We start from the raw sequence: 13,989 nt of genomic DNA on the forward strand, positions 1-13,989 counted from the left end.
GAAAAAGGCCCAAGGAAAAATCCACTTGGTAAAACAAGATTGGTTGCAATAGCCTATTAGAGATAGAACTGAATGGAAACACCTCCCTGGCCTTTGTCTGAGGTTCAAAAGCCAGATCTGAATTCTATTTCTCAGGCCCTGTTCCATGGCTCTTACACAGCAGCCTGTTAATGTATTTGATAGTCTGGATATTATTTAAATGTTACCAGTGCAACCGTATCTATTCACGGAGTATTTATGACTTCAGCGGACAGTGCTGATGAAATGCCAGCCCTTCTATTCCAGATATATGATGATGGATTAGAAATAGGCTGACAACTGCATTTTTATGATTGATCTGTTTGGAAACCGTCTTCACTTCCCTTGATTCGAATGAGAATGACAGCACTTACAAGGGAATATTTTCTTGCGTTCGATCCAGATTTTGTAGCAAAAAGAGAATTGTAAAGTAATTAAACTCAGGACTTTCTTGGCTGAAAAGAATCACACGTGTTAAAATATTGATCCAGAACCGATGGGTAATTTAGAGGCTGCTGGTTCATGTTCACTCCGCATGACCTGCCTTTTCTAGGACTGCACATAATCATGTATTTCATTTCTGGATGCACTACACTACTGTATAGTCTATGGATTAGCTGACTTTCAATTTGGAATGGAAACAAATATGATCTGCTTCACTGCATCTACAGAAGAGAGTTCTGTGGTCTTGCTTTTGATTAACTGCTCTGTCCAAGCTGTCTCTGGCCTCCAGAATCTGCTTTAATCTCTCCCTGGTGTGCTGAGTGGATTTCTTTCAGAACAGTTTATCACACAGATACAATGCTGTTTTGTAGAGAAGTTAGTGGTTTTAGATAGAGTTTAGAAATGCAGCTGTAACCTACTGCGGAGGGCAGGCATTTTCTGAAAGAATGGCCCTTTAAAAATCCCCCTGTGCTCCTGGTTGGAGAATTCATGTCACGGGAACTCAGTGGCATTCCCCGCCCTGTTCTGAAGGCCAAGATGATTTTAAAGGGGTTCTTACAAAAGCTGGTTGAGAATTTGCCAGTAAAGTGATTTTTGGTTAGTAAATACAGATTCATGAAAAACTAAATGTTTCACTGAAACTTTTTTGGTTTCAATTAACTTTTGTCCTGGATTTCTGCCAGATTATCTGATGGGTAGCTGGATTGCCCAGGAGTTCAGGGTCTGTAATCGTGGGGCAGCCCCACCGTGTGGATTGTCTTGGGGATGGAGATCCCAAGGTTTCCAGGGTCCCTACCACAGGGTGCCTATAAGCTCAGACTCTAGGCTCTTAGCTTCACAACAGGGAGCACAGCGGTTAGAACAAAGTTTTATAGTGGGGGTGCTCTGAGACATCAGACCAAGCTGTAAACTCCCCATCTAATCCAATCCACTTCAAGACAGGAGCTGCTGCAGCTCCTCCAGCACCCTAGTTCCACCACTTACGGCAGGGAGTCTGCTCCCCCATCCCAATTACAGAGTGTAGACCTTGGCAGCCCAAGAGCTACCATGATTCCTAAAGACTGTCCAGGCTGTCCAGGCAGTCTCCTAGAGTCAGGAGCAGCCTGGTGAGTCCCTGCAAGGTGGGGAAGCCAGCTGCTGCATTTTGTTTAGAAAAAAAATCTATTCCTATAGGAACAAGAGTCAGCCAACTTTAAATTCAAGGCCCATATCATGGCAAAGTGCTCTGAACACAAGGGCTACATCTGGTGTGGCATCAGACTTCTAAATGCAATAATCTGCATGAATCGTGCAGGAGAAGCTTACACACCAGCTAGAAGTCACTTTGTGCTAGTGGCTGACGCTGTTCTCATGTCCAGATGGCTTTCTAACTTGTCCCATCTGTCACTTTGCAAATGCACTGTCTCCTGCCGCCATGCAGCCTGCTTCTGGAAAGTGCAAGTTGGGTGTGGGTGAATAAACCCTTTTGAAATTAGTGTCTCACAACTTGCAGCTTATCCGCAGTATTGCAACTTGTCAAAAATAAAGCATAAATGGTGAATGTTTCTTTTTTTGAAAGGAGGAGATGGAATTGGTGCTACTATAGAAACAGCAGTCATTAGTCCCTGTGACCAGACTTCACAACAAGGAAACACAGATTTACTGCATAATGCTTGGTTCACTGTCTGCGTTCTCCTAACGTGTAAGTCTAGAGCTCATTCATAAGGGCCAGAAATAGCTCTTGCTATGCTCTCGCCAAAACTCTTAGCAGCAGGCAACGGGTCCTCTCTTCTCCCAAATGCAGGGAGTCCTAAGATTGGAAAAAGAAGGTTACTTACCTGTAACTGGAAGCTCTTCAAGATGCACGAGCCCTATCTGTGTTCCACCGAAGGTTATATGTACACGCCATACCTCCAGAGCTGGAGTCTGGGAAATAGTAGTGTCTGTTGGCTGTGCACATGCTGCCTTTTGCTCTGCCTCATGGTTTTGTCAGAGGTGATAGAGGACAGAGCAGATTTCACTTCAAGACAGAAATCTAAAGTGGAAGTGAAGTGAAGGGTAGGTTTGAATACAAATAGGGGCCACACATCTCAAAGAACCTCCAGTCAGAGGTAAGTAACCTCCTCTTCTTCAAGTGATAGTCTCTATTGTATTCCCCTGAGGGTGATAAACAGGCAGTGCCTATGGTTGTTTACATCTTGATGATCTCTATGTAGGAATAGAGAGCACGGTAACCAATTTTGCAGATGATACAAAGCTGGAGGGAGGCAGAAGATTGTCAGAACTTTGGTGGCAGGGCTGCCTTGAGATGGATGCAGGATCTGGGGTCTGCAATCAGGCTGCCAGCAGCCACTCAAGGAGATGAGGGAATACAATGACACTTTGATGCCAGAGCCAGCCGAGAAAACTCTGGTGAAGACTCATGGAGCAGCGATGAGTGTGAACAACAGAACCCTGTACTGGAAATGATGATGAATCTCAGGAAACATCTATGGGGTACCTGTCATCACTTTTCATAGCAGACTTAGCACCCCATTGCCATCCTTACTTCTGCATGGCTGCTGGGCTTCACCCCAGGACTAACAGCCAAAATGCCATCACCTCCAAGTAAGGGATTGAGGGCCTGAACCTAGGCCGCCTTCTGGTGAGGGACTGAGAGAGGTGAGGGGAAGAAGGCCCCAACCCAGGGCTGTCTCCCGGTGAGGAATTGAGGAAGAAGAAAAGCCCAAGACCAGGCAGGAGAATCTGGCTGTTTGGATGGTTCCCTTTATCTCTGCTGCCTAGGTACGCACAGCCCTTTTGTATGAGCCATCACCACCCGGGACTGACAGCCAGAACTCTTTAAAAAACCCCAAAACACAAAGCTTGTTCCTCTTTTGAAACATTCCCACGAAGGGAGTCATCAGTCTTCTTATTGAAGAGATGAGACTCCTTGAAAGCAAGGTCCACTGTGGTGATCTGGACCTCCCTCGGGAAATCTGATGAATGTAGCCAGGATTCCCTTTGCATGACTATTCCTGTAGCCATCATACATGAAGAAACCTTGTACATTCAGCTTCCCTTCCTCTATGATCCCAAGGATTTGTAAGAATCCCAAGCATTGTTACAGGCTGGGGACCAAATGGCTAAGTAGTAGTTCTGCAGAAAAGGACCTGGGGGTTACAGTGGATGAGAAGCTGGATATGAGTCAACAGTGTGCCCTTGTAGCCAAGAAGGCTAATGGCATATTGGGGTGCATTAAGAGGAGCATTGCCAGCAGATCCAGAGAAGTGATTATTCCCCTTTATTTGGCTCTGGTGAGGCCACACCTGGAGTCTTGTGTCCAGTTCTTGGCCCCCCACTACAAAAAGGATGTGGACGCATTGGAGAGGGTCCAGCAGAGGCCAACCAAAATGATTAGGGGGCTGGAGCATATGACCTATGAGGAGAGGCTGAGGGAGTTGGGTCTATTTAGTCTGCAGAAGCGAAGAGTGAGGGGGGATTTGATAGCAGCCTTCAACTTCCTGAAGGGAGGTTCCAAAAAGGATGGAGAAAGGCTGTTCTCAGTAGTGACAGATGGGAGAACAAGAAGCAATGGTCACAAGTTGCGGTGGGGGAGGTCTAGGTTGGATATTAGGAAAAACTATTTCACTAGGAGAGTGGTAAAGCGCTGGAATGGGTTACCTAGGGAAGTAGTGGAGTCTCCATCCCTAGCGGTGTTTAATCCTCAGCTTGACAAAGCCCTGGCTGGTTTGATTTAGTTGGGATTGGTCCTGCCTAGAGCAGGGGGCTGGACTTGATGACCTTCTGAGGTCTTTCCAGCTCTATGGTTCTATGATTCTATGATAGTCTGGAATTGGGCTTGAGCCTACTGGGGCAATTTGTGTGTGAAATTCAGTAACTTGCTATGAGGTAAGGAACCTGGATATTGTGAACAGAGACAAGTAATTGGAAATAGGAAACTGGAGACTGGAAGAAGAAAAGGCCTTGAGGCCCAGCAAGTACAGGTGTTGGCCTTCCTTATCTGCCAGGGTAGAACATAGATACTGCTGATGGGCCTGTTCCATCACTATTTGGATGACAAAGGAGTTGAGTGGAGAGTATCAGACACTCAGACTCTTTAGAGGTACGTAGTATCTCTACTCTGCCCCTTTGAGGATGGATGGGCAGGTGGCTGGAGTGTACCTGATAATCCAGGTTGGTTGAAGGATGGCTTTAATTGATCGGTAGGGTTACTTTGGCTGGTATTGAGGCACGCAAGTAGCTGCATTGCTTATCTTACGCAGCATGGCCCCCAGCTTTTGGCGCTCCAGCAGCGATTTAAAGGGCCCAGGGCTCCAAATGGCACCACTCTAGGCTCGCAGTGTTTGAAGCTACACATGGCCCCTGCAGTTAGTGCAGGGACATGCAAGGCAGGGACCCTGGCTGAGAAACTAGCTGGGCTGCTTGCTGGGAGCCACCCAGGTAAGTGCATCCTGACTTGAGCCTGCCTCTGGTACCCCAATCCTACCCTCCCTCCATCCCCTCCTATATTCCTACTGCATGTAACCCAAACCCTCTGCACCCCAGCTCTAGCCCCCATATATCTTCCCAGACACTGCACTCCTCCCTAACATCCATTCCCCAACTCAGAATCTTCTCCTGCATCCAGACCTCCTCCTAGACCCTACACCCCAGTCTCCTGTTCCAGCTCACAACCCGCTCCATCACCCAAACTCCCTCTCACATCCCCTCCTGCACCCCGATCCGTTACCTCAAGCTCCCTTCTACACCCACACTCCATCCCAGACACTGCACCACCTCCATTAATATCATGAAAAAGAGCAGCCCTTAAGCATTTAGCAAATTCTTGGAGTGGCCCCCCCCATCAAAAATTATTGCCCACCCCTGACGTAAGTCATGCTCTGGAAGTGCTGTTTCTATTTACCCAGCCACACAAGAGGCGACATCAGTCAGTGAGTTTTCTATCCTGTCACCAGACCATTTCAGCAGATAGGGTAATGGCCCAGTAGACTGTTCATTCAGGAAGGTGCAACTCTTCTGCTGGGAGGAGCAGTATCTGATACAGGGCTGGCGAAAGTCTTTGCTGGGGCCGGAGCAGTGTGGGGGGCGGTACAGGGGCAGTCAGCCCATAGCGCTGCCCAGACTGCAGTACCTTTCCGACCCAGCCCTCAGTGCTGCCTGGGGCTCCAGTGAGGATTTAAAGGGCCTGGGGCCCATGTAGCCCTGGGCCATTTTAAATCACTGGGCTCCAGTGCAACTGCCCCTTTTGCCCCCCCCCTTTTAAACAAACACAAAGAGTTTGGCCAATTTGTTTATCCATAGTTTAGTGATGCTCAATGAATCCAAGGCAGTGTTTAGTGGCTATACATAAGAATGGCCACACTGGATCAGACCTAAGGTCCATTTAGCCAAGTGTCCTATCTTCAGACAGTGGCCAGTGCCAAATACCCCAGAGGGAATGAACAGAACAGATATTCATCACATGATCCCTTCCCTGTCACCCGTTCCCAGCCTCTGACAAACAGAGGCCAGGGTCACCATTCCTGCCCATCCTGGCTAATAGCCCTTGATGGACCTAACCTCCATGAATTTATCTAGCTCCTTTTTGAACCCTGTTCAAGTCCTGACCTTGTGGGACTACAGCATCCATTCGAAAAGCGATAGAAAATGAATGTGCTTTGAGAAGCACTTATAAAGCATTCTCTTTATAGTTTGAAAAGATGGTCCCAATATAATGACAAAGAGACAGATACTCATGCTAAACAGGAAAAGGAAACATGAACCCTTTAAGAATTTTCTTTAAGATTCCAACTCAGCAGCATATTGGCTTGATTCTTAGCTATTTCTCTAGTTTTAGGCTGCATAACTCCACTGGCAGGATATGGACTAATACTATAAGGATTCAGAACCGCCGATGGGAAGGGAAGGGACCCTGGACCCTTTAGAATTGCTGCTGGAGCACTCCGGCTGGCTCTGAGGGCGGGGGCGGGGGGATGGAGGGCAGCGAAGCTACTTGGCCATCTGGCCAGTGCTAGTGGCTGTCTATCCTGGTCCGCTCCTTCTGCCCAAGGATCTGACCATTTCAGGAGGCACGGAGCCGCCTCCCCGACATTGACCAGGGCCCAGTGGTCCTGTTGGCTCCCCTGTAAGGATGTAAAGAACAAAATATTCAGTTAGAAATAACCATTGTTAATATCAGAAAGAATTAAAACATTTATTGGGCATAAATATATTACATATACACTACAGATACAGTTAAGTCTTACATACATAGCGTAGTATCTGCAAAATCTATACATTAAAATAGATATGGCAGTTTTAATACAATGCATATGAAATAGTCTAAAATTTACAATACAAGAAAACATATGATTATTTTTCTCTTAAAGTTGAAAAGCTTGGAATGTATGTTCCCGTAGTGAGGTAAAAACTTTTTTTTTTTTCAATTTAAAGAATTGTGCAAGGATAATGTTCATACACATTCAGTTAGGGCACTTTTCAATTGTAACATTGAATACTGAACTATGGTAGCCAACAAAACAGGATTAGAAAACTACAACATTTCAAGTTCATAAAGAAAACGGCAGATAATATAAAATGTTTCTTTCAATTTTTAATATATTTTAAATACTTATTTTTCTTTTTTCTTTTAATTTATTTTTACAATTTCTTGGAGAGCACGGGGTTTTTGGGTTTGGTTCACATGACTGATATTTATTGGGCCAGGGAGAATATAAAGTCATAAAGGGAAATACAAAGTATCGGCAACTTGTTGTAATAATTAATAATGGAGTAGAAATGGGAATGGTTTAAAATCTGTAACACTTTATGGTTACATTAAAAATGGATTATAATGGTATTACTAGGATTATAATGAATTATAATGGCAGTATATACAAAATAAATACTGATGTCAAATTAACGTAATATGGGCCCAATTCAACTTGCATAGAAGACTTTTTCCATTAACTTCAATGGAAGTTAGATTGGGCTCTTTGATTAGCATGATTATAATGGATACCAAATGAATTAAAAATGCTTAAAGTGTTACAGATTTTTATTCTCCATACCTTTGCTCACTGCTTATAAAACTGCTTCATATTTTCAAACTTGCAGAAGAGCACAAATGATCTAAAGCAAGTTTTATTTATTACAGTATTTAAAAAAAAAAAAGTACACCGGGCTTACATTTTGTAGCAGCACTGCGAAAACAGTATTAAAAAAATTCAAAAAGGGAATCTATTGAAATTTGTGAGTTTCCAAACTACAGAGGACTTTTCATTGTTTTAAAAAATACATCTATTCTACCCCCCACTGAAGACAGCTGTGTATGCTTTGCTCACAAAATAGATGCAAGACCACAAATTTTCATATCACAAACAAATTTAAATAAAATGTAAATAAATTTGACAAGCCATAACTTTGGCAAAAACAAAAACTTGTATTTAGCTCAATGCCATCAGTTTGCAAGGCTAAATTAAACTAATTATAGTCAAAAACAAAATACAGAACATTTGGAATATTTGCTACATCTAGAGAGGCACACGGAATAATTCATTAATCTTAGCACTTTCTTTCAAGAGATGATTATGTTTTTTGGATATATGTAAACGTTTCAATCACTGATAACCTTTTCATTTTTTGGCATTTAATGCACTAGATGCTCTGATCTTTAAAAAAAACACATGAAAATGTAAGAAGGTTAATAATACTAGGAATGCTGCCAGGTAAAAAGTTGATCTAATGTACGACAGTATAAAACAGACAAAATATAACATGCTACAAGGGAAAAAATTAGTACATAAGTACACTTCTTTATTTTTTTTTTTTTTACAATAAATAAAAGATTGCACTGTAATTGGCATTTAAAGTACTGGATGCAGTATATTGTATAAATAAACCTAAAACAAAAATAATGTTGGTTTCCCCATTACTTTGGTTAAGGGAATATTATGCTAGTATAAGACACTGCATCTTAGACAACATAGAGAAAGCACAAAACAGCTATGACAAAAGCAAAACCAAATAGCAAAAATATACAAAACAAGAGGCAGGGATATACCTTGTGTATCTGTTGCACCCTTTTGGAATTGATTCGCACCTCCAGCTTGTTAATGTCCCTGAGGTACTACACGTTGTTGACTTCAATATAAATAATTCAATGATTTGGGAGTTAATAATCTAATATTTTGAAGGATTAACACATGTATGTGTGGGCCACTGCAGTAAGAAGTGAAATGATAAGTTCAGATAACTACTGTGGCTTTTGCAATGTATCATATATTTTGACAGAGTCTGTGGTAAGAATAATGTAGGCATCTTTTAAGGTACTTAAATTGACTACCTTTTTTGATACCCCCTAAAAAGGCTTATAAAATGGATCTTCCTCCAAAAGTGACTGATGGGCTGTAAAGATTGTTTACATTGTGTCATTCTTACATAATCAGTAGAGGCAGTAAGCTGTCACCAGCTCTAATCTTATAAATCAGGCTGAACAAAATAGAATATAATAAATCTATTGATTAAAAGTAGTTATATATATTTACACAACAACAAACAAGTTAAACCAGCTTTCCAATAGCTGAACATGGGAATAACTAACTATTGCACAATGCCCTCTTACTTAAAGTTACTGCTACGAATCAAAATGATTAAAAAAAATCTATAATGCTTCATAATTTAGATGCAGTTTGATTATCTGAATTCTTATACAGGCAGTTCATAGTGTTGTAACCATAAAAATAACAGAAAATTTTAAAAAGTTTTAGATGGCAGTATATTGTTTTGACTTAAATGCACTAAACAGTTAAAGTAATTGAGTGTACATTGTATCTTGAAAAAAACTGGGACAAATGTATTATAGTGAATAAATCATAGGTAACATTGGTAATACTGTTTGGTGAAAGACTGGTACTGTGGATTAACACTGTATTCTAGCCTTATTACTACACACACTTGTGATTAATGTTTACAGATACAGGAGAGACAAAAAGTGACTGATGATTATAATTTACTAACTTGTAATAGATATATGAAAGACTATAAGGACTTCAGTGGGGGAAAATATCCAGACCAAACCAACCAAACAAAAAAAAATGTAAAGGCAAATTGAGTGCAATTCTAAAACTATGAAGGAAAAAAATTCTTGTTTTTGTATCTGCTGTGCTTATTTCTCCAGAATGACCTCTTCTTAGTTTGAATTTCAAAAAGGTGCACCAAAACACTGATGTATCTTTTTCCTAGCTAGAACTGTAAAAATAAGAGAAGTATATAAAATGTATGGTAGAACAAAAAGATTTCAAGGAATATCTGAATAAATGTGTGGATTATAATGCGTAGCATTAGTTAAATTTATACCTCAAATTTTCATTGGATTCTCTACTTCATAAAGAAGTAATGTAATATATAGGCAAATAAAATTGACAAAGTTGCAAAGCCAATAACAATGAGAGTTGCAACCCCTCCATCACTAAGCATCATGGTCTTTATCTTAGGATCATCTATGCTTCCTAATTCCCCTGTACGCATGATCTCCCTTTGTTGGAGCATAAAGGCAACAGATGGGCTGAAAGGTCCACTAAGTTCTTGTGAGGTATCCAAGCATCGGCGACATACGCAGACACGGAACCGGTAGTCTGTGTTGGTCTGAAGGCCTGGGATTTGGAATGTTGTCTCATCTCCCTTGTACACCTGCAAAATAAAGTAAAATTCACAATCAAATTTAAAAAAAATCAAAACAATGGACATCCACGTGCAAGAGATTTTTTTTCATATCAACCTTCATAAATAACATTATTCTATCTTTGACAGAAGACTACCCTTATGAGAGATTTAGACTGTAAATAATTCACCACTTCATAACAAATACTGATATAGGCATTTAGTAAAACCAATTGCCTGATCATACATAGCTTCAAGTTCCAGTGAATTTTGGATTTGCAAAGATTTGGCATCAGACCTTGAAAGCAAACCATTAAACCACAGTCCTTTCTGGATGCATCCAAACTGATTCCAGGAAACGATCTCACTATGTCACAAACAGCCATAAAAGCCAGAACGCAAAAGAAGAGCGGATTGTATAAGTCAGTCAAATATGAATATTCTTCGTACTAAGTACTCGTGAACATATAGGCTACGTCTAGACTATAGGTTTTTTGCACAAGAATCTTCTGAAAAAACTTCTTGCAAAAGCAAGCGTCCACACTGCAAAAGCGCATCGAAAAAGCAATCTGCTTTTTTGAAAGATAGTGTCCAGACTGCCTGGATGCTCTCTCGCATGTAAGCAGTGATTGCTATGGACAGAATGGCGACCAGGGCACCTGTGCTTTTTCCTCTTCCTCCTTCTTCTGAAAAAAAATCCGCTTCCCTGTCCCCACACACCTTTTTGCGAACGAGCTCTTTCGCAAAAAGGCATTCTTTCTCTTCGAATGAGGATTACCAATTGAGGAAAAAGCCCTCTGTTCTTTTGATTTACTTGTGAAAGAATGCAATTGCAGTGTGGACGTAACTCAAGTTTTGTTGGAAAAACGTCTGTTTTTCCGACAAAACTTTATAGTCTAGATATACCCATAAGTGAGTACACAGAGAAAGACTTAAAAAAAAAAAAGTTAAGATTTCAAGCAATTAGTCCATCTCAGGAGGTAAAGCTTTCTGAAATTGGTGGTTCAGTAAATAATATAAACAACATTAAAGTTATGCTTTAGCAACAATATAAATACAGATCTGGGATCAAATTCTTCCATATGATGCATTCAGCTCATAGTTATGAGGACAACACTTGGCCAACTAATGGAAAAAACTTGCAAAATTATATTATTGGAAAGCAATTTTAGAACAATCCTAAATTAGTTACAAGTCTTGTTTTAATGGAACTTATTTTTCAATTGCTTTCTCCATATTTTTATTATTTGATATAATTTATAATTTTACAGGAGCAGCATAAATGGCCCTAACATTTTATATATATATTAAAAACTGACGAGATGTTTATGAGAAGACACAAAGTGTTGGGAGTTTATGGACTGTTCAAAGCTAACAGTTACTTTTCAGCTGAGTGAGTAATTCCCTTTTTAATGATAGCCACCAAACACTAGCTATGTCAATGAAATATATTATTTTATTAATGCAAAACAATGGGAAGAATGCAAGATGGAAGTAGTAGAATCTGAATAAGCCTTACTATATACCATGTAGCAGTGCATTACATTTTATGGATGATAGGTGAAATCACTTTTCCAGGATTACCAATAGTCTTAGTCATAATTAGAAATAAAATTTGATGATCTTCAAAAGAGAAGCAAAGGGCTAGAGATAAATTGTTGCTTTAAATATGTGCCATCCTGAGAGTGGGGAAACAAGGTATACAAAGTGTGTGGACCAGAGTGAGCCAGGTAATACATGGTACTTGGGTGTTCAGAAAGATGCCACATCAGAGGTAAGTAGCAGTCAGGGAATAAGAGGGAAGGTTCTGGTTAAAATACAATAAAGTATAAGAATAAATGGTCAGTTTTTGCAAGAGAAAGAGGTTACTAGCAGGGTCCACTGAGGAATATGTATCAGGCCTGGACTGTTCGACATATTCATAAATGATCTGAGAAAAGGATGAACAATGAGGTGGCAACATTTGCAGATTATATAAACCTATTCAAGATAGTGAAGTCCCAAGAAGACTGAGAACAGTTTCAAAGGGATCTCTCAAAATTGGGTGACTGGGCAACATAATGGGGGATGAAATTCAATGTTGACAAATGCAAAGTAATGCACACTGGAAAACATAATCCCAAGTATTCAAACAAAGTGAAGGAGTCTAAATTAGGTGGTGTTACCACTCAAAAAAGAGTTGTTGGAGTCATCGTGTATAATTTTCTGAAACCATCTGCTCAATGGGCAGTGGCAGTAAAAATACTAACAGAATGTTAGGAAAGGGGTAGATAACAAGACAGAAAATATCAGGGGGATATGATAGAGGACTATGTAATAATTAATGGTGTGAAGAAAAAGTGTTATTTAGCCTTCCACATAATACAAAAAATAGGGGTCATCAAATGAAATTAATAAATAGCAGGTTTTAAACAAACTCAAGGAAGTATTTCTTCACACAACACAATCAAACTATAGAACTCACTGCCAAGAGATGTTGTAAGTACCAAAAGTACAGCTAGATTAAAAAAATATTAGATACATTCACCGAGGACAGGCCCATCGGTGGCTATTAGCCAAGATGTCCAGGGAAACATGCATGCTCCAGGTGTCCCTAAATCTCCTACTGACTGAAGCTAGGACTGGATAAAATGGGATAGCTCACTCAAAACTGCTCTGTTTTGTTCATTCCTTCTAAAGCTGTGGTGGACAATAATTTCTGACCACTTTAGGCAAGAGGGGTGGGGCCAGGACACTTCCTGCTTCCTATCCCACAAACCCTGATTGGTCTGGGGGTGGGTGAGCATGTGAAGTCTTTGCCCCTGTTGGCCCGTCCCTGAGAGAACCACCAGTTGTTCTGAAAAGCTGACAGTTCCCTCTAGGTACACCTGCCCCTGACCGTGGGAGGAGACTTTGCACACTCCCCTCTACCCCAGACCAATCAGGGCTTGAAAGTGGGAGAGCGCACACACAGTCTCCTCCTTCCCTGCCCTTATCCTGCAAAGAGCTCACGGCGCTTAGAAGCACCATGCCCCTTTCAGGGCGGGACAAGTCTTAGAATCATAGAATCATAGAATCATAGAATAATAGGACTGGAAGGGACCTCGAGAGGTCATCGAGTCCAGCCCCCCGCCCTCAAGGCAGGATCAAGCTCCGTCTACACCATCCCTGACAGATGTCTATCTAACCTGTTCTTAAATATCTCCAGAGAGGGAGATTCCACCACCTCCCTTGGCAATTTATTCCAATATTTGACCACCCTGACAGTTAGGAATTTTTTCCTAATGTCCAATCTAAACCTCCCCTGCTGCACTTTAAGCCCAAATGCACTCCCTTCCCTCTTCATGCACTCCCTTCCCTCACCCAAGCCCTGATTGGCCCGGGGAGGGGGGAATCACAAAGTCTCTCACTCCCTGTTCTCGGGTGCATGGGGCTTAGAGTCAACTACCAGTTGACTAGAGTCCCTAGGCCCTGATTTGTGAGGAGGCGGAGGAGCGGCAGGACCTCCATGGGCTGGATCAACCCGCTTGGCGGGTCAGATCTGGCCCCTGGAGGCCATTTTGTCTACCTCTGTTCTAAAGCCTCTGTCATTGGCCACTGCAGAAAGACAGATTCTGGACTAGATGGACTATGGTCTTACACAACATGGCCACTCTTATGTAAAGTTTCTCGTGGATGCATTTTAACCACTTTTTAAATGTATCCAAAACTTAAACCTATTAATGGTAATAACAATTAGAGAATTTATGCCTCAGTGAGTATGAATCAGAGTAAGTGGGAGAAAACATGAATATGCATAAATAACTGGGAGTGAATGTTGAGATTTATGTGGAAAAAGTGAAATAGCGTTAATGTGAATCCTGCAAACACATAATAATTGTGTTTCGACATAACTTATGTCGCAAATAATTGTTAAGTCTGGGATTG

General features: G+C 41.3%; 1 protein-coding gene across 6 annotated transcripts in view; it reads right to left on the reverse strand.

The window, feature by feature from the left end:
* Positions 1–6,623: 6,623 nt before the first annotated feature.
* FNDC3B (fibronectin type III domain containing 3B) overlaps positions 6,624–13,989 on the reverse strand; it is a 392,858-nt gene continuing 385,492 nt past the window's right edge. For all 6 annotated transcript variants that reach the window (XM_075937961.2, XM_075937956.2, XM_075937959.2 and 3 more), the window contains one exon: positions 6,624–10,113. In XM_075937961.2, coding sequence (XP_075794076.2) covers positions 9,802–10,113 — 312 coding nt within the window. In that variant the 3' untranslated portion in view covers positions 6,624–9,801. The remainder of the gene's footprint in view (positions 10,114–13,989) is intronic.

This window comes from Pelodiscus sinensis, chromosome 10 (assembly GCF_052426305.1).
Source record: "Pelodiscus sinensis isolate ZL-2025 chromosome 10, ASM5242630v1, whole genome shotgun sequence".
Classification (NCBI taxonomy): Eukaryota; Metazoa; Chordata; order Testudines; family Trionychidae; genus Pelodiscus; species Pelodiscus sinensis.